Genomic DNA, 20,817 nt, shown 5'->3' on the forward strand with positions numbered 1-20,817 from the left:
TAAAGTGAAAAATGGAACATGATGGAACAGGAATTGTTCTTTTTTTTAACTAGGCATGTCTTAGAGGAGCTTTATATACAGAAGCTTGCCACAACAACATTCTTTTGGAACAAGAATGTCAAATTTGTAGCTTTGGATGTCCGTCTATAAATTTGCCTTTTTGGAAAAGTCAAAGAAAAAAAAAGATCTATGCAATACCTGTATTCCTGCTGGTTCCTGGTCAGGCCTGTGCTGTGCTCTTTGTGGATGGTGGAGCACTTGGGTTGCATATCCTCCAGGCCACTAAAAAAAAATAGTTCAAATGAAGTGGCAAACAGGGCAACTACGAATGCATCATGTTTACAGAGTTTTCCTTAGATTAACACCCTTTTTTTTAAACTATGAACCCAATCCCTCTAAAATATACAGTTTATACAGCTTTAATAATTAAAGAGTTCTTACATTAGAACCTGAAAGTTCTGCAGCTCATGGTTCCAGTAATACTTTGTGCTATGGAAAGTAAAATAGCGAATCTGAGGAAGACCGAAGAAAAGAAAAAGGAAAAAAAAAGATCTTTAGGTCATTTAGAAATTGTTAGGATTAAAATATTTGCAAAAACATGTCTAAAAGTGTCTACATGCATACTTTGAGTAAATATGAATGAAATAAGATGCAAGGCAATAATTGAATTCTTAAAGATTTAAACTTTGCATTATCTCAATTTCAAAAGAAATAAATATTTATTTTTTGATCAGATGCTCTTTATAATAAACCCACAGTGAGTCGCCATCCTCTTTGTCCACTGTTTACACTCGAATTACAAAAAGATGCTGCAGCTAGCGCTACACCTGCCTGTGTGGGCTGGTAGTCGGAAAATCTTGTCATGAGCTCCTGAGCAGGGCCGCCATCGGAGGGGTGAGGAGTGTGTCCGTTGGCCACAGGTGAAGCAGCAGGGGTGGAGAAGGGTGAGGAGTGCGGGGATGAGGGGGAGGTGGTCTGGGTCTCCAGGCTGTGGAAGGGGTTGCTCCCTGGAGCAAGCATCACCTGCACCCTTGCCAAGAACCAGCGCCGGAATTCATCCTGGACAATCATGGATGTGGACAAAAAAAATAACAATCAGTAAACGTGACTCCACACTTACTTTACTGCTTCAGTTAAAAAGAAAAACAAGTTTAGGGTGTAGGAGCAACAGGCATCCATTGTTTAAGTTTTCTAGACTTTCGAATCTCAATTTTCCTTTTGGAATAAAGGAGAACCAAAATAACACCCCCACACACATTTATAACCCATAAAAACACTTAAGTAAAGTAAAAATAAATAAATAAACAAAAGGAGTTACAATATAATTTTATTCCTTTGGCCAATAAGGGCTACACATATCAGTAAAGTCTAAAAAGTTTTGATATCGACTGTGTAATAAAAAGTACTTACACTATGTAAGAGAAAAACGTGATCAGGGTTGAGTTCAGTTTCTAACTATTTTTTAGACTAAGCTGGTTTGACATTGGGGGTTTGTTGCAGTTCTTTTTCCCTTTTTATTTTGACAACAACAGACAAAGGGGTTGACGAAGAGCCTACAAAGCGAAGGAAGTAAAAGTGAGAGGAAAAGAAAACCAAACATTAAAAATGAGAAACCAAACGACAGAAGAATGTAACTTTAAGGGTTTTGTCAGAGTTAATGAGCATGGGTGACTAATATTTTTTATACCAGCAAATTACCGTAATACATGAATAAAAGTATAAAAAAGATGGAGATGCCATCAAACGAAATGCAGACTATACAGTGAGTAATAACAACAAACATTTGAAAATGGGTACAGACTTTAACGGTGCCATTGTTATGCACCAGTGACACAATGACCACCTATTTATCCAGTCCTACTTTACAAACTTAAATAAGCCTATTTGCGTTTTTTCTTAAATCACCAAATCAGAATTTGTACAAAAAATACCTCAAAATTGTAAAAAAAATAAGATAAGAGTGTAGATACACACATTTCACACATTCCATTAAACATCCCCAAAGCAAAAGCCAAACCACCACCAACTGTTTCACAATTGCTTTCAATCTTTTCAAATAGATAAATTAGCTCAACGTTGTACTTCTGCAAAATGAAACTTTACAAAATTATAAATAATAATAATAAAAATAATATAAAATATAATTTGATTTTGAGCATAATGTTCACCGAATGTTCAGTTTATTTAACGTCACTAACTTTCAAAACCATGGAATATATTCAATACATATTCCAGCCAAATCTGAAATACAAAAAGGTTTATTATTTATAACAAATTATAAATTAGAATAATATTTTTTACTTTGTTTAAAGCATAAAGAACCTGTTTAAAAATAAAAAAAACTATATGAAATGAAAGTAATACACAATTTTTCTTCCTAAATATTTAACATTTCTCCTGTCAAAACTGAAATTGATCTACAAATACCTTTTTTTTCTAATCCTTTAGGTAACTTAATGGTAAACTAGCAAACTATGATGACATTTCATAATGATGGGCAAAGATATAAAACAAATCATTGACAGAGCATCAACCTGAATCCAACATAAATGTTGCTACGAACCGTGGAGCGCAGCAACACCACCTCTGCATCTCGGGCCGTGGTACGGGTGCAGGTGGACTTGACACACCATTCTGGCATCCAGTAGAGTAGGAGAAGGAGGAAGCCTCCTGTGCAGAGCACCCCAAAGCCCAAAAGGGCCAGCCGCCAGCGACATAAGCGGTAGCCATGCAGCTCCTTTAAGGTGGAAGACGAAGAGTTTTGATGCAGCGAGTCAGAAAAGTAGTCATTCCTCTATTGGCCTGTATAGTCATTGTTGAAACGAAAAAATAAAGACGAGGGCTTACCATCTCTTCCTCCTCCCCCTTGTTAAGCAGCTTTAGATCTTCTTTCTCCATATTGCAGAATAGTTTGCCAATCCCCTTCCCTAATCACTGTAACAATAAAAAATGATGATGATTATGATAACAGGAAATGAAGCAGAACATTTTTATTTTACCTGACCTTTTTAATCTACTTTCACTAAAAACATGTCTCATACAAATTCTTCTTCTTTTGTGAAAAAGAAGGAAGTCCAAGCAATAGCAAACAAAGCTTCAGTTTTACTAATGAGGCTGTACAACCTTTCCTCCCAATGCTTTTTATCAAATAGCTCCTCATTAAAAAGTAACTTCAGCACAAAGATGTTGATGCAAACAGTCAGAAACAGCGACTAAAACACTAAGTTATGACAAATGTGTCCTTTCTTGCTTAGGTTTTTTAAAGCGACATCATTTGTATTTTATCTGATACCAAAAGTAAACTAGTGACTACTTGCCTGAGTTTCGCCCTTTCACACAAAGCCCTGTTGTGTACTTTGCAGGGAGGTATTGTCTAATAGGCATTAACTTCAGATGCAGCCTAACCTCCATTCTGTCTAAGTCAAACAAGAAATGATGGGGCCACCGACATAAAACTGGACATAATTCATCAATATACAATTATGCACAAAGAAATTCTGGAAACCAAAGCTAAAAATACATGGAATGACACGAACAAAAGGCTACAATGACCATCGTTAAAACTAGCATAGTGAGTCAGGGCATGTGGCCTGCAGGGGAGAGCCTCTCCTGTCCCTCAACAACCAATGATTTTCTATGTCCCTGCTCCCACACACAGATCTTATCAGCCGCTTGCACCCGGGAGAACCTTTTCTCCTGCAAAGTGCGACATATTTTGCTTTGGACCAAGCCCTTCCTTGTATTTTATTATGGCAGCCCCCCTGGCCGGCGCTAGGTACTAGGCGCAGTTCAACCAGAACATTCTCTACTAAGCTGGAAAAGCCAACACCAAGAACTTGCTGGCAAGTGTCAACTGAAACATTTCTATATTGAAGTGGTGACTAAGAAAACCCAGCAACAAAAGCACGCTGGCTTTAGGAATAAAGCCTGTGTGGTTTTGGAGGCCAAGTCTGCTCAGATCGCAGAGGTGCAGACTGTAATTATAGACAGAGAAGGCCAAAGTTAAAGATTTGAGCTGAACTTTGTTCAGAAAAAAACACTGCAAGTACAACTCTAAGTGCAGAACAGTTTGTATTTTGATTCTCTTTAGGGCAGAAAAAGGACAAAAACAATTTAAATCGTTATTTTTCATAAACCTTATTCAATTTAACAAATCGGATATCAGGTCCTCTTTCTGGTGTGTAAGAGTCAAGTAGATATTTAAACCTGGCCTTGAAGATGTATACATTAACAGTGTTGTGGATTGAATGATTCTATGCTATGAAAAATAAAAGTAGTTACAGTTTAGGACACAAGAGACACGCTCACACCCAGGGACTGTCTATGAAATTAATTAGAAGCTAAAGAAAACACGGTAGAGATCAATGTTTAACATACTTGTACTTTGGCTACAGCACAGTCAACCATTACATCAACTCATATTACATAATATTAGGCTTTCTATATGAATTCCTTTTGTTATGAAAGCCTCACTAGTATGGCTGAATCTTTGTTGAGGTTCCACATCAATTATCTTTTGATCTAGTGGAAAAGCGTTCTCAGTGGTCTTTTAAACTTGATGATGCCATTTTTAGCCAAAGTCACTTTCTAGGACGTCATTTCTGCAGAGCGGCAGCAGTTCATTAGAAATTTGCCTCAGAGTTGTTGGCTCGGAGCGACCCCACCCCCCTTTCCCTCCCCACTGTTGGGCGCTCTCCATTTAAGCGGAGCAGAGAGCTTGTGCCCTGCCCAGTATATTTTCAGCGAGGTGTTTCCAATGTACTACTTAATATATGTCCTCAGTCACGCGAAAAATGTCACAAAAACATGTTAAAAACACCAGAAACATTTTTCATCAGAGTGGGTCTTTAATGCCTAATTATGATCACAATTTAATAAATACTTTCTCCTCTTAAGACCCAAGCTACTATTTGAGCCAACCCCCTAAACATGTAGTCACAGGGCTCTAGTCAGGCACAATTAACTAGTGTGGTAATATAATCAAAAATGTTATGTCCATGTATGTGCAAACCAGGTCCTAAGAGGTTATGGTAAGACACAAAATTCTTACTGATAACATTTATTTGAAAAGTTGTTTCCAAAAAACAAATGAGAAGTTTTCAATGTATGGTTGAGAAATGAATTAGGGCACCAGGATCTCCTACCTTAAGAGCCGGGAACACGATGCCCAAGGCGGTCCACCTCCCCACAGGTAGCTTGCGCTCTCAGAACAACAACCTGGAACCTGGAGGAGAGGTAAAAACAACATTAACATCGTTTTCCCAAACTTCAGTGGCTTTGGCAAAAGTGAAAAGGTTCACTTAAACAAAGTCTCACACAAAACCACACAATGACCTACAAACCGTCATATTTTCCAAACTACTAGTTTGCCTAGAATATTTAGTCAATAAACAAAAAAACATCACTATTTAAGTACCGACGTTAAGTATTTTTTACTTTAAATAACAGCTATTTTAATGAGCAAAAGCTTCAATACAAAAAAGTTCTGAGATTGATAAATTACAGAGACACAAATGATTAGGACAATCAAAGTTACTGAAAAATTATAAGATTATGAGCAATGACAGCAAGGATGTCTACAAATGTCCTTCATCAACTTTCAAACATAACTTTGTAGGTAACCTTTACTGTGACACTGGTAAAATAAATAATACAATAGAATTTTTACACAAGAACTGTCAAAATGCAAGAGGAAAAGAGTATCATTTGTAAAAGATCCGTCACAAATGGGAGTCTTGCCACGGAGGATCAGTAATTTCCAGTTAGTTTCATTCAATTTCATGTTCATTTAGCTTTGAGCGTTTTGATATGACCTTAGTCCTGTTTAACCATAAAGCTCAACACTACTTTTGCAAACATTAAGAGAAATCAGTTGAGCTGGAATATCCAGGACCCTGTTGGGGCCTCTAGAAGTAAGCATGACTTCAAAGTTATTTATAGAGACCTCGAGCCCAGCCTAAAACTACATTGTTGGCTCTTATTTGATTAGTCTGCTATTGTATTAATAAGCAGTGTTAGCTTGTGGGGGGAAAAAAAGAAACACGGCAGCCATAAACATTGTTTAAAACAGGATTAAACATGAACAAGTTCATGAAAATTAAAATAGATGTCAGTTTTGAAAGACTAAACTTCTGACTGTAAATATTTAAGAAAATAATGATACAGGACAAAGACAAGAAAGTGCAGAAATGCTAAGATTTTTTTTTAAAGACACCACCAATAAATTACTAATTTGCTTGTTTTTCCAAATATGCTCAAGCTCTTGTCAGAAATACAATACCAACAATTAGATATTGGCATTTCCCTTTCTATCCTGTTCTTCAACACATAGGCATAGAGGAAAAAGTGAACAATAAGACACGACCTTAGTCTATAATTCATGGAAGCATTAGGGGGGAAGTATTTTGTTGCTATCATTCTCTGCACTCAAAACGCTCTCTTTATCACTTTCCCTTTTCTTTGCTGGGTATCAAAGCCAAGCTTTGTTCCCAATCATGAGCCAGTCAAGTACGGATTTTTATCACCATGGCCAATGAATTTCCCCTCAAATGTTTGACCACCTGCCAATACATTACTGGCTACCATATATGCCTTAGCCAGTTTTTACAAAGCATAGAATTTTCATTTATTTGTATAGTGAGGGTAACATGTTTTAAGAACGGCCTGATGGGAAACGAATGCAACATGGAAGCTGCATCTTTGCAGTTACAAAAAAAGAAAAGAATATTCGGGGCTGAAAGCTTAGAAAGGAATGGCTTTTTTTAAATTTTTTACAGAGTGTGATCTTTCTTTAAACCAATTTGCTCCATTCTACTAATAAAATAATAATGATTTAAAAAAACTTTTTTTTGTTTTTAATTTATGAAATTAACCATTTTATTAATGAAAGTTCTTTTCTTTTTCCAGTTTAAATCACAAGTTAAGTAAAGTCTGTTTTCATAATCAAAGAAAATTAAATTTGGACTAAAAATTGGGAAGAAAATCTATATTTCATCAAAACAAGTAGAATTGTCTATTAAATCAAATTATGAACTTGTACATTTTTGCCAAGTCACCCATTCTTATCAGTACAATCCCAGTTTAAAGACCCAAACGTGTTTTTAACATGTTCTTGAAGCATTTTTGTCATGATTAAAATTGTTTCTTCATTCCAACCATGGTGAATTAGGAGAAGAGAAAAAACGGACAATTAGAAACAAGTCTTGTTTGTGATGTCACAAGCTCTCTGCTCCGCTCCATTCGGATGTATCCACTTCAAGACAAATAGATCCATGTCAGTCTTGGTTTTTGTCATCTGAGCTGACATCTGGCTGTACGGCTGGACACCTAAGTGTTGCTCGCCATTTTTGTTGCACCTGTCATGTTAGTTTGAGGTTGCGAGGGGCAGGAGTGAAATTTTAACCCTTGTGCTATCTTAGATGACCCCACCCTTACATTGACGTGTTCTCCCTACCATGACAAAGGTGGACAAAGGTGGAAAGATTTCATGAAATCCATGGACACCAGTGAGGTTCACAAATCATTGAAGAAAAAAGGTTCAGAGCACTGTCTAGTGGGTCTAGATGACCCAACTCCCAATGGTAAAGTGCCTAGGATAACACAAGAGTTAATTGACTGGAAAAAACCAACAAGTGTCTCAAAAATAGAAATTAAATCCAACAACAATAAACCAAAGTATACAAACCATCTGTAAATTCCACATAAACACTACTTCAAATATAAAGTGCTTTTAGATCGTTTTTCCCTTTATAAACCACTTCAGCCATACAACCAGTCAGATTTTAGACAAACATTACCCTTCTGAGCAAATGCATTGCCTCAAAGATATAATGAAAGTTAGATTTTAAAAGATGGTAAAGTTAAAGATTTAGCAAAAAATGACCCCAAACTAGGCAAACTAAAGGCAACAGACTGGGAAAAACTTTAATCTCAGGGATCAAAAAATGTTAAATCTGAACACATGGTTTAGGATTACCAGTAGAAGTGCTTAAATGCTTTTAAAAATGTTCTTTTCCCACTGTGTGGGGGATTAAAAACAGGTTTATGTGACAGATCCATAATGTCCATTTAAAGCTTCAGTTTGAAAAGAAAAATCCAAACCCTTTAAGAAAAGCTCTAATACCCCAATTAATAAGCATTTTAGAGAAACTGTATTAAGATTTGATCAGCAATAGTAGATAGGGGGAACTGGAATTATTGAGGAACAGTGTTTGTCAGTGTGGATTAAAGTTGCTGTTGTAGCAAAACATTTTAAGAAAAAAAAAAAGAAAGACATTTCTAAACAATTTTGTGATTCGAGCTTACTCTGATTTGCCCTGTGTTGTGCTCTTGTAAAGCACAGCACTCATTTATACATGGTTTTGCTCACTTCTGCTCTTTTGGAAACTCTGGAGAGTTAGAGGAGCCATCACACTAAGAAGAACTGTATTAAAGCACATTAGGAACTGAACCAAGACCCTGATGTTAGAGCAGACCGGGGTTTGCCAGTTTGCTCAGCATCACAGCTGAGGTGAACTGTCACACGGGACAAACGAGGCAGCCTATCCCAGGACACAAACTCTGGTGGGGATTCAACCCATCAATGTTGACCATTCAAGGTTCAGACAGGTCATTAACAACATTTCCAAAGAAAAACTGACTAGGCCATTTTTTGTTCTACTTCCCCTTTAATTAAGAATTGATGCAGACCGCTGTAAATGTTGCTTTACAACCCAAATGATGAAGAAAAACAGAGCACAACAACCTCCACCAAAACTAAATAGATCTGCTGTGTTATCCCACTCATCTGAGGCTCCTATTCAAACAGTGTCGGGCTGCTGAGTAGTCTACCATGTCAGAATACTTCTCACCACCACTCTGAATCAGCACCGGCAAGGCCAAACATCACAGGTTTATGTCTTTAAGCTCAACTGTGAAAAGTCGTGAGCCAGAAGCTAAAAGGCCGCTGGAATATCAACACCTCTCTTCTTAACTTTAGTACCAAACCACTTCAAAACACCCAGTAAGGGGGGAAAAAGGTTTTTTCACAAATATCAAGCAAGTGCAAAGGTAAAAAGGGCAAATGAAGCAGCTCAACTTCATTGTCAGGGGTAATGTTTTCCTATCCAAATAAATAAAAGATAGCAAAGCCTGTCCACCATTAATTTCTAGTAAAGTTTTGACATCATTAGTCTTAAACTATAAAAGTCTGTACACAAGTCAACAATAGCTAAAATTGTCAAAATATTATAATATATTATTATAATGTCTGGAAGATGGGCTTAAGAATGAAAAATAAAAAAAATGTAATAGATGTGATTCTTAACATAAATACATTTATTCAATCAAAACCTTTAATTTCAGTCTGGTCTGTTAACAAATGTACGGATCACCCGTAAATTTGATTTATCTCATTACTTTATTTGACTGCAAAACTTTGCAAATAAAAATATTTTTATACTAGCTCAGCAAGATGACAACCTGCAAAGACCTCTAAAAGTGTTTTTTTTTTTACTTTTTTATCCACGTTTGCCTTTAAAAATTTTTGCTGATTTATTTCATTTTTTAAATTTCAATTAGCACACAAATTATTTGTATTCGTTCTATGAACTTTTTTTAAATTTACATTTTGACAAAGATGCTAGCTAGTATTTTTTTATTTATATTCAGCTGATTTTGGGTTGGCTTTATTATCTATGTAATTTCTTTGTAGCTGTTTGAATGGAATTTTGGTAAATTATAGCTGAAAACTCTACACTGTATTAATGTATTTTTATGTATGTATTTTACTTAATGTTTCTCCATGTGATCCTCAAGAATCCTCACCACTGAAACATTTCTCTGCTCCAACACGCCAGAATAAGTTCATTAGCTCCACAGACACATAATGCTGAAAAAATCTTAACTAGGTGTGCTAATGCAAAACAATAAAAATAAAATTAAACAGTGAAACTCAAATCTAAAAGATTAGTAGTCTTTACATATTACATTGGCAATTTGGGTCCTCAATGTAATCTTTCATGGAGAACTCCACAAATATAGAAAAACCTTGAATTGTGCTCAGCAATATGTATTAAGGCTTCTACTTCATTGTTTTATCGTATCTGATTTAAAAAATAAAATCTGGTTCGACTGCTTGAATCTAAGGATTGAAGGAGAATCTAAAATAAACGACTGCAAGAGAAAATAAAAAAGAAGCTTTTGGAATGGTGTTTCTCAAATGTATTTGTTATTATACATCACAAAGGAAACACAACACCCCCCCCCCCCCCCCTAAAATCTTAACTTTTGCACAAGTTGCCCAGATTTAAGTCTACATTGCTGATTTCATGAATCCTTTCCTTTGCTGCAAAAGTGCACCTTCATTGGTCCCTCTCAATAAAAGTGAATTCATCATTGATTAGTTAAAAATATGCGTTATATCAATTTAAAAGGCAATTGTGACAAAAAAAAAAGTTGCCTAAAAAAGTCAAGGTTAAAGTAATATGCTTCTAAATTATATATATCATCAACAAAGTTCTCTTGCCTTTGTTGTGACACCACAAACAGTACCTCTGAACTTGGATAGCTATTTTTTCCTTTAAAAACTGTGATAAATGATCTCGAAAAGATATGCAAGAAGACGTGTTTGCCATTATGTCAGAGCAAGGTTGTTTTATACACAGTGAGTTGGTTTGAGAAAGTTTGTCTGGTAAAGAACTAATTCAGTTAAAACTGATTTCACGTGTACAAATTATATACACGTGTTTTAAGACCAATTCGGTTTAGTGAGGTCAGTACAACAAAAAACACATTTTCAATTGAAAGGGTTAAGTCCACCTGCTTAGTTCCATCATCTATTTGCTGATTACAGCAACAATTAAGACCCCCCTGGTTTCTGTGAGGTATTTCTCTAAAGCTGTGACTCGTCGACACATCTCACACAGAGTCAGGTAGAGCTTGATCTGGTAGATTAGTAGACACCGTTGGATGCTTGCTAGCTAGCTAATGCTAGCCAGGCTAACGACCGCCCTCAATGTGTCTCTTCAATTCATAATTCTCATTTATTTGTTTACATTTAGAGGAAATTTGTGTTTAAAAAAATATAATACGTCCAGCTTTTCCCAGTGAATCCCAGAGTAGAGAGGCTGAGCACACGTTTCCGCAAAGCTGATATTACCGCAGTAGTTTAGCCGCGCTTCATAGCAACTAACACATGGGTGATGGTGACAGCGATGATGAACGGAGACCGCAAACATATTATTTCAGAATAATACTCACCCAGAACCACCTGGACACTCTGAAGATCACCTTCGTGTCATGATTACAAGGGCCGTGGGTGTTGTCGGAAGGAAAACGTCGGAGGAAAAAACTGCGCTGAGTTTATTTGAAAAACGCTATCAAGGCAGAAAGCCGAATTGGAAGGTTGCGCTGTGTTGACAGCTGAGAATGAGTACTCTAGCAGCAGTGAACTGGCCAGAACTGGCTGCGTGACTCCAGGAAGTGACGTATTATGATGGTGTCACTCAAGCGCACGCAACTTAAACGACACCAAAAATGGAAAAATAAAGAATCCTAATGGAATAATAATAATCCTTTTTTTTAAGTTTTAAATGTAAAAATAATACAAATATCATTAAACAGAGATTATGTACACTCAAGAGTAGTTATTTGAAATTATCGATTTAAGGTGATTTGTAAAAGATTGGAACATTTTCTCTTTCATAATGAGGAGTGAATGAATAAAAGACAAATTGTAAACGCTTTGAGCGTCTGGAAAAGCGAAGATAAATCTAATCCATTATTATAATTATCATTATAAAAGACTTTATCAACAACATCGACAGTAAATAGTTTAAGAATTTCTATGATTATAACACAAGAAAAATTAAACAATGGAGCCAAAAGAAGAAAGCAATGTCAAAAAATGAGAAAAAAAGGGGAAAACAATTTTAGAGAGCACATTCCTATTATTCACATACGTAAAAAGAAAGAGAGCAAAAACAAGGGGATCACCAGTTGAATTGTACAATTGTACTTTTTAAATATGTTACAAGTTTTTAAACATTTAACATTTTCAGAGGTTTTAACAGATTCTGATTTTTTTTATTTCAAGAAAAAAAAAAAGGGCGAGATTGGTATTGTTATTTACATTTATGAACATAATATTTGGTTAAAATGAAAATTAAATTCACTAAGTAGACCCTGTTTTTTCTTTTGTCTTAGAAAAAACCTGAAATGGAATGTTTAAAAAAGAAAGAGAACATGTATTTTATCTTTACTGTCTAAGATACTAGACCAAAATGCTGTAGCATGTGTGCGAGTTCAAATTAAATGTGTAAAAGTTTCAATATGATAGTTGTAAATTGAACAACTGCTGTCATCATAGATTTAAAGTGAAGTCACCTTTTTAGGAATGTTATTTTGACTTCAGGATTTTTTTTACACAATATTTGAACTAAATGAAAAAAAGTATATCACTAAAACAGGTGTTCAGGTTATTTTTTAACCCGGATTAACAAAATAACACTTTTTCAGTGGAAAAACACACTTCAAAAGTCAAACACTTTATCAGCTAAAGAAGACATAAGGTGGAAAAATGTGTTTTGCACAAATCAATCTATTAGGCTTTAAATCAAGAGATTAGTGGGTTTCATTATTCTTGCTCCAGGGAGGTGCCATCAAAGAATGTTGTTAAGTGTTTAAAAAATGTTATTCAAATTATCTAAATAATGTAATTTTTTGCAGTACATTAAGCAAATTTTAAAGTCTCATTAATGAACAATAATTATAATATAGGCCATTTTTATTGTTTTAGTTTTAAGATACAAGTTCATTTTAATACATGTATTTACACCTTTAATCTAAATTTTAAAACATATTTTCAGACTAAAACAACTATTTTATAACCTTCTAAATTGCTACCTTCTAGCATCTGTCCTACGACAATATAGTCTTGATAAAATATGTTGAAGTCTCTCTTCTTTTTTCCCTTAAAAATGAATCTCCTAATCTTAAATACTAAATATTTGATAAATTGTTATGAATTGATCAATTAAATGTATTTTTTCCTCTTTTTTAGTCTTCAACATCTCCCCTGCTCTCTTTCAAACATACTTGCAAACTGATCTGGTACCACTCGGGCTGAAATCATTCTACATCTTCCATGTTCCCTCACACACAGGCCAAGACAAACAGAAAGGCCCGTTCCCCCAATGTTGCTTCAGATGTGCTAATCCAAGCTCTTTTACACTTTTGCAAACAGAATTCCATGATTCTGTGTGACGCACAGTTTGTTTTCTTTTAGCAGTCTCAGAAGGGACAGAGATGAGGCCCACAGATTGAGCAATGCTAACTCAGGACTTTTCCTTTTGAATCAAACCAAATACAGAACATTTTGTTTTGGTTTGTTCAAAATAAGCAACTGCATACCCCAGGTATGGAAGTTTTTTCCACCCATAATTTTAATAAAATTTAATTGTGAATTGAGAATTACATATTACTTTGAATTATGGGTGAAAAAAACTTCAATAGGTGCTACAGTCATATATATATATTTTATAAATACACACATTTGATATTTTTTCAACAATCCTGCCTTTTTTTGATTAAATGATGGTATTTATTTTCCTGCATAGTAACAAGACATTTTATTCTCAGTATCCTCCTGTTTATATTTTGCAACACAACTCATCCAATGACTCCTTTTCTCAACTTATTAGCTCTAAATTTTCAGTCACATAATTAATGACTATATGACACGGCCTTAATTGATATTCAGTAAATAGTCTCCTAGTCAATTCAAAGTCATGTCTGCTGACAAAACGAGGGCTTATTTTACACAAAGTCTAACTGCTGATATCAGCAATAGCTTTGTTATGTCTCAGTCACTTCCCAGTCACCTCTTTCAGACAGAAGTGTCACTTGAAAAAAATGTATCAGGGTGGAGTTCAAACTTTTCTCTACTATGTGCATTGTTTAGTTATCTGGCCTTAGGAAGTTTCCCTAGTTTAAAAAGCCCCGCTTTGTGTTTCCACCATCATCTCATACAGCTGCAGAGCCAGCAGATGAACAGAGGTCTGCTGAGTGATGGAGAGGACCGACAAGCCTTGGGCGTCTAGTCGGAGGCTTATCTGCTCCACCGCTCCTTTTCCCAGTCCAGCCCTGATAACCCAGGATGACCACAAGACTCGAGATGTGACCCAAAAACCTTTATTGGCAACAATGCCGGTTGTACTGTTGTGCGAGGCGTTTCTTTTGTTCCCCCCTATAAGTAGCAGATACAAATTCTTAAAGTACATTCTGTAAGCTGTAGTTGCTTCTGTTGAACATTGGGAAAACTAGAGCGGTGGTGTCAAACTCCCTCATCTTGCTGCTCTTTGTAGATATCCCTACCTTACCTGTTGGGGAAAACCTGGATCAGGTGCATTTTGCGTTTAAAAAGCTGCCTTGGCAGAGTGTTAAACAAACAGTGGAAAACAAGCAGAACACCAGACATTAAGGAGGAAGGGGGGAAAAAAAACTCCTCACCTAATCAATACTTTGCCCCCAATCAAGTGTTTGCTTCAGTTTCACACTGAACTGAAAAACTGGCCAATGAAGTGACAGATACCAGGTCAATGTTTGCCCTGTTTATTAATTCTCAAATGACTGCTTTATTTGCGAAAGACTGTTCAGATTACAGCAGGGCTGCACTCCTCTGAAGCAGACAGTGTTTTCTTTGGGGGTTCGGAGTATGTGCAGATGCTGAGGGGTTTGGGGTTTACTGGCCAGTCTTGAAGGGGGAATTCATCTCTCTCCTGGAGTTTCACTGTTGGTTTACTCCACTGTGAAATGGCTGCTCCAAAATCCCACTGGAAAGTGAAAGGATACAGAAGGTGGGTTAGAAAATGTCCTGGCAATCAAAAATGGTTCTTAAAAACATTTATAAACAATATTGCAAGTTTAAATATATTAAAATATTTTTTGCAACACCTAACAGTGTTATGGTATCTTATACTTGTTTATGTCACACTATGAATTAGCAGTAAAGCTTTTTTATGCAATATCAGACAATAATCTAATGGCATGTACCTGGATTATAGTAAGATTTTTTACTGGTAGTTAAAAGCAATTCATAATTTTCTTTCTTATTAAGACTTAGCTCCCATAGACCACATGACAGAATCTGCACAATCTTTGACCAAATTGCAACACCATTAAATAAACGGATACATAAGGAGGTTTCCTATGTCTGTAGAACATTAACCCCCGAGTAGTGTGAATCATCAGTCAAGGTTTGGCAAACTGAAGTCTTTGTTTAGGAATGTGTTCCTTCTCTCCCTACCTAGTTTTCAACCTGTCACGTTTGCCTGTCTTGTCTCTGAGAAGTAAGGAGTAAAATTTTAACAACGCCATGCTGATGGAAATCAACCTGAAGTCCTAATCATGCTTTGTGTGTTTTTCTCACATTTTTTTAAACATATACTTAAGACTAATTCAATTAAAACCCTTTATGGTTTACTGCACCTTTAAAATGTCCATATAGAGTTTACAAAAAATATGGCCTAAAGGTCAAAATCTACATTTGCTGTATTTCCAAATATGAATCAACAACAGTTTTTTTCCCATCCCACCAACTTAAAATGGCCTTACTTGAAGTGGAATATTTCTTACAGAGGATATTATAACCCCTGGTGTCAGGAAATTCTCCATTGAAAGCTGACAGGCAGCCCACTAGAGAGCAGTACAACGTGCAGGTTGAATTTTTTTGGCTTTCGCCTGTTAAATATTTGACATGCTTTGGCTAAAAACAGGAACCTATTTTTTTTTCCACAAAAAAAAAAAAAGGATGCCAGGGAGCAGTGGATGCCGTTTGTTTTTATTGAACACATGCTGATACAGATCTGAAAGTCTTGTTTTGTTCCACCTCACAAAGCCTTGTTTAAAAAAAATAAATCAATACATAAAAAAACTTTAAATGAAAACGTATTTGTCGTAAAGCTATTGTGTCATATCTGCGTCAGTAAAGATAGACACAGTTTTGTATGGAATTTAAGCCCATTTGGTTTAAGTTTGCTTTGTAGCCTTAACCACAACATAAAATTACCTCATAAAATGTAAAATATATATTTCAGATCAGAAAAAAAAATAAAATAAACATTAGCTGACATTATACAAGCAAGATAAGAATATTTTGAATTTGAAAAATGTTTAAATATTTGGTGTTTGTCATATTACAGATGATACTGAATTACTATAAAACAAAAGTCAAATATGGTGGTAGTGTGATAGTCTGGGCTAATTTTTACCTGAGGACCTGGAAGATTTGCTAAATGAATTTTGCCCTAAACCATGGACTTTTGAAGAAGAATCTCATCCATCTGCCACTGTGCACATAATTGGCATTCAGTTGTCAGTTATGTTTGATATAAATTATGGCCCAATCATTTATTACTGTTTTTCCACACAATGTTTTGCAAGGATTGGACATTTTTGTCCCTTATAGTAAAAAAATGCTCTTATTTACAATCGTCCTAGGTCAATCTTTTACATTGGTTTTGGGGTCTGAGTATATTAAGTGTGGCAAAAATGCAGACAAAAGTGGCATTGGGATGGGGCTTTTCATCATATTTTATCCTATTGTTGATTTTCAAGAGGGCATTGTCCATGCACAATGTTCACGCACAGTAAGATTTCTTGGCAAAGGGTCACCACATAAGAGGCCATGAACATTCCTACAAATAGCAGGGGGTTGTATATATTGGCCTCTTATAGACAGGGCAGCCATTTTGCACTGCTTCCTAGGCAGACTGACCCAGCCCAGGCCTAATCTTTCAAAGATTCCCTATGGCAGAACAACTGGGTCGTATCTCAAAGAAAAACTACTGAGCGACTAAGAAAAGAAAAACTTGCAATTTAATTTCCAAAGAGTTTGCCAACAATGTATTTTATGATAAAATAAATATAGTATAAATGTCAACTGCCTAAAATAACGCTTTGAAATGAATATTTGACTCTAAACAAAATGATCACATGCTCACACTCCAGTAAAAGGTACAGTTCATCATTTTGACTAGAACGTGCTGACTGTTGTCCCCTAACAAGAACATTTCTCTGCAGTCTTCTGACTTACTTCCCCATAAGTCACATGTTAAACTAAACTCCAAGTAGGTTGCAGCCAAACTACTGTTTTTTTGCCTTTTAAATGTTCTACTTCTCAGCTACATTCTAAATTTCCATTTCAGAAATTCTAAACTTAATTATTAAAGGAATTCCTTAAGTTAGCCGAACTTCAGTCGTACTACTAAAGACGGTGAAAGGTCATAGGTTGAATAATTTAGGATGATCATACAGCATCTTGTAATTTTTTTCTGATGCAACACAAGCAGCAAAACTAATAGATTTGGTCTGTTTTATCTGCTGTCACCACCCAGTGGCACTTTGGTAAAATACAACTTTGAGAGTTTTTTTATGAGCAAATAAAACAAAACAAAAAAACTCTAAAAATTAAGAAAAGATTTTTTTAAAATATTTGCATCACTTAGATAATGAATTGACATTAATTTAAGGACGGTAGACTTGTGATGAGTAAATAATTAAAATCTTGTGTTAAACGTATCCATTAAAATGGATTTCTGAGGTTCATCTGTTGTCCAACCCACCTCCAGATCAGAGCTGTCAGGCGAGGAGTCATAGGACGTATCTGAGGAGCAGAGACTGCCAACTCTGACCAGGCGCACCCTGCTGCACAGAGCTCCATCCTCCACCCTTTCCTTGCCCATCATAACTTCTTTAAATGATATTTGCTACGAGGAGACATGTTTATTAAGTAACCGAGCAGTGGGCTGGTACAAATCTGATCTACAACAGACCATTCCTTACTTTTGCTGGCTGAATACTGACATCCATATACTGACCCATATCAGTCATCTTCTGAATATTTTTCACTTTTCCAGAGAATGTTGAATATTGTCGTATACAATCCAAGACATTAGCGAAGACCTTAGATAGAAAAACAATGTAATTATTTGCACATGTCTTAAGTGATCTGAACAAGATTTTCAGTGGGTGTAAAAATATTTCAGAACTTACAACGTATTCTGCTAAATCTGCTTTTTGAAAGAAAAAAATATATGTAGCTCTTCATTTTCACTTCACTTTGATAAGTGCGGACACATTATTTTGTTAAAACTTAGTTTAAGACTTTAACAAGCAGACAAATATATATTTGAGTCTTGTCATAGAATGTCCTGAATTCTTTTGACTGAGAGGCCCCAACACAGAAAGGAATACTAAGATAATGTAGCAGCAACTGGGTAAGAAGTAAAAAATACATTTGATCAAACCCCACCACCATTTGGTTCTTTAAACCAAAATGAGGAACTTTGGTTTACACTTGAACAATTTTATCTACATTGTTTCTTTTGTAATAGTAAATTATGACTTTGCACTGAATATTTAACAGAAAAGTAATATTTCAGACATGATCAAGAAAAACAAAGACAAATTGAAAAAAAGAAATAAATTTGAGTTTTCTTGTAAATTTAGAAAGAACATGAAAATAGCAACATTTTTAGAGTAAATTCCAACATGAGAAAAAACTGAAGGTAAACAACATCTGAAACTCCCAAAGAAATAGGAGACAAGACAGACCAAATCATGAATAACGATTAAGATTAACAATAAAACAATTAAATGACTAAGTTAAAATATTAATCCCATTGGGGATTTATAAAAAAATAAAACCATGGAAAAATAAATAAAGTCTCAAGTTGGGAATGATTGACGACCAGTTATTATAATATCCTAGAAAGAAAAAAGGGCCAAAAAACTGGATACTTGATTCGATTATTTGTCTAAAAACTTTATAGAAGAAGTAATTTTCTTAGTTTAAGCTTTAAAATGACAAATACTTGTATATATAAATTTAACTTGGCCTAATTTGAGCTTAAAAACATATGCAAAGCAAAGTTAACTGAAAGTCTTACAGGAAAAGGTTTAATAAAAAAACATTAGCAGTGTCACTAAATAAAGGCATTCACCTTTGTTTGAGCAGAAAAGTTGGAACTTGGTTTCTTCTGTTGATTTGAGAACCCAGTATGCTCTGCACCGATGCTTGAATCACCTAAAAGACTTTCCATGTCCGGACCAAACTTCATCCGGCGCTGCCTTGTTGCTCTCTTGCAACTGTAGATTAATAAAATCTGGAAAAGTAAGGTTAAAAGAAAAAAAAACAAACAGAGAAGCAGCAGCTGCAATGTCTAAAAGTAATATTAGGCCACAAGGATACAATGAGGTCCAGAAGAACACAACTAGTTGCAGAGAGAAGCCATGGTAGGACTCTCAGGAGAAACCCAAACTGAGTGTTAGAAAGGAGGATAGCTGCAGTATAGAGAACACCTGACACGGAGCACAGCAGCCTCGAGAAAATGTAGAATCGAGTAAACTTCTGCCCTTTGGTCTAAAAGAAAAGGAAGACACAAGAAAGGCTTGATACTGGCAACATTTCCATGTAGCACCTATGCCAGTTATGATACTCACTGCTCTGCAGAGCGCGGGAAACCTGGAGGTACAGGCAATGACAAAGGACAGAAGGCCCAGTGTGTAGCCAAGGATTTCAGTGTTGTCCTTCAGAAAGGAAAATATTTAAAAGGATCTAGTCAAATATGACAAATATTTCTCTAAATCATAAAATGCTCAAGATGAGAAAGGCTGAAAGCTTTAAGTCCAAATGTGTCAAGATCCATAAAATCTTTTAACCTCTGATACACAAGAAAGACAACTTCTTAGTATGGACATTAACTTAACTTGGTCCCAGCCAAAGAACAAAAACAACAACCTAATATTGGTTTTGAAAACTATTCAGGCGTGTACACACACGCAAAAACATTGTATGCACAGGAACGTTTGTCTGTGCGATCACACCATTAACAGACTCCAGCTGGGAGGCTGCAGACCAGAAGCCAGAAGCCTCCGTGCTTTGACAGATCTGACTGTGGGAGGCTCAACCCTGGACTTCAAAAACCCTCCTGCGACCACCATCAACACCCCCACAGCCAGGAGATGCTGCCTCCTGCGCTTCTTCGCCATCCTCAAGCGCCTGTCTGAAGAAGAAAAAAACATGTCCAGTTCATTTGTGTGGTTATCAGTAGTCCGCTCTTTGTTTTGCATAAAGTTTTAGGTTTGAAGGAGACACATTGGTTGTACTTTGCATACTTTACAACTGCATGATTTTCTATTTTAACTTACGTCCTTCTGAGTTCCAGCACAGGAATACAGAGAAGCAGCACAAAATACAGCTGAAAGCATCCAGAGCAGCCGCAAAAGAGCCCATGAAAACCTAAAAGACAAGGCAAAAGTAAGAAAAACCACATCCCAGCATGCAGCTGATGAAAAACAAAGCCAAACGACTTACCTGAATGTGCAGCTGCCTGGACATGATGGCTCCCATTGCGCTGCACAGGTCACCAAGGAAGCAGTAGAAACCCAGGATGGTCTCTCCTGAATACTCCCCTGGAAATTTGCACCTCAGATACAAAAGCCTTGAACAGGTTTAATGCAGAGTTTCTCCCGGGACATCAGAGGAAATGTGAGCTTTACTTACAGAAGGCATGACAGCAGCAGGAGCAACGCGGACAGCAAAGTCAGGCCGGCAGGTGCGCACAGTTTGTCCGCGTCGTGAGTGAAGCAGGTGGAGAACCACGCGAGCCAAAACGCAGCCTGGTTGGACAGGAAGCTGCTGCCTCTGAAGCCACCATGCACCGAGCTGCCCGACATTTTTGTTTTCTGTCGAAAATAACTAAACTTAAGATCACGAGGAGCTCATCCTTTAAATGACGAGAGGACTCAAAGGACTGCGCTAGGGGGAGGGGCTTAGAT

General features: G+C 36.2%; 2 protein-coding genes across 5 annotated transcripts in view; both read right to left on the reverse strand.

Moving 5' to 3' along the window:
• Positions 1–11,494, reverse strand: part of atp13a3 (ATPase 13A3) — a 29,654-nt gene extending 18,160 nt beyond the window's left edge. For both annotated transcript variants that reach the window (XM_023954223.2, XM_023954222.2), the window contains exons 1-7: positions 11,239–11,494; positions 5,145–5,224; positions 2,848–2,934; positions 2,564–2,737; positions 832–1,059; positions 442–512; positions 199–282 (exon numbers count right to left, since the gene is read on the reverse strand). In XM_023954223.2, coding sequence (XP_023809991.1) covers positions 199–282; positions 442–512; positions 832–1,059; positions 2,564–2,737; positions 2,848–2,898 — 608 coding nt within the window. In that variant the 5' untranslated portion in view covers positions 2,899–2,934; positions 5,145–5,224; positions 11,239–11,494. The remainder of the gene's footprint in view (positions 1–198; positions 283–441; positions 513–831; positions 1,060–2,563; positions 2,738–2,847; positions 2,935–5,144; positions 5,225–11,238) is intronic.
• A 3,079-nt stretch (positions 11,495–14,573) lies between these two features.
• On the reverse strand, positions 14,574–20,817 carry tmem44 (transmembrane protein 44). Of its 3 annotated transcripts, none has more exons than XM_011473992.4 (10): positions 20,543–20,816; positions 20,354–20,465; positions 20,188–20,278; positions 19,864–20,042; positions 19,480–19,566; positions 19,229–19,399; positions 18,981–19,142; positions 17,821–17,940; positions 17,601–17,744; positions 14,574–14,810 (listed from the first exon to the last, which is right to left on the reverse strand). In XM_011473992.4, the coding sequence occupies exons 1-10, from the start codon at positions 20,713–20,715 to the stop codon at positions 14,631–14,633; spliced, it is 1,419 nt and encodes a 472-aa protein (XP_011472294.1). In that variant the 5' UTR covers positions 20,716–20,816; the 3' UTR covers positions 14,574–14,630. The 3 variants fall into 3 exon arrangements, with proteins under 3 accessions (XP_011472294.1, XP_004068012.1, XP_011472295.1); XM_004067964.5 differs by having other exon boundaries at positions 20,354–20,480; positions 20,543–20,813; XM_011473993.4 differs by lacking the exons at positions 17,601–17,744; positions 17,821–17,940 and having other exon boundaries at positions 20,354–20,480; positions 20,543–20,817.

The sequence above is a fragment of the Oryzias latipes genome, chromosome 4 (genome assembly GCF_053564925.1).
Source record: "Oryzias latipes strain Hd-rR chromosome 4, Olatipes_Hd-rR_3.1".
NCBI lineage: Eukaryota > Metazoa > Chordata > Actinopteri > Beloniformes > Adrianichthyidae > Oryzias > Oryzias latipes.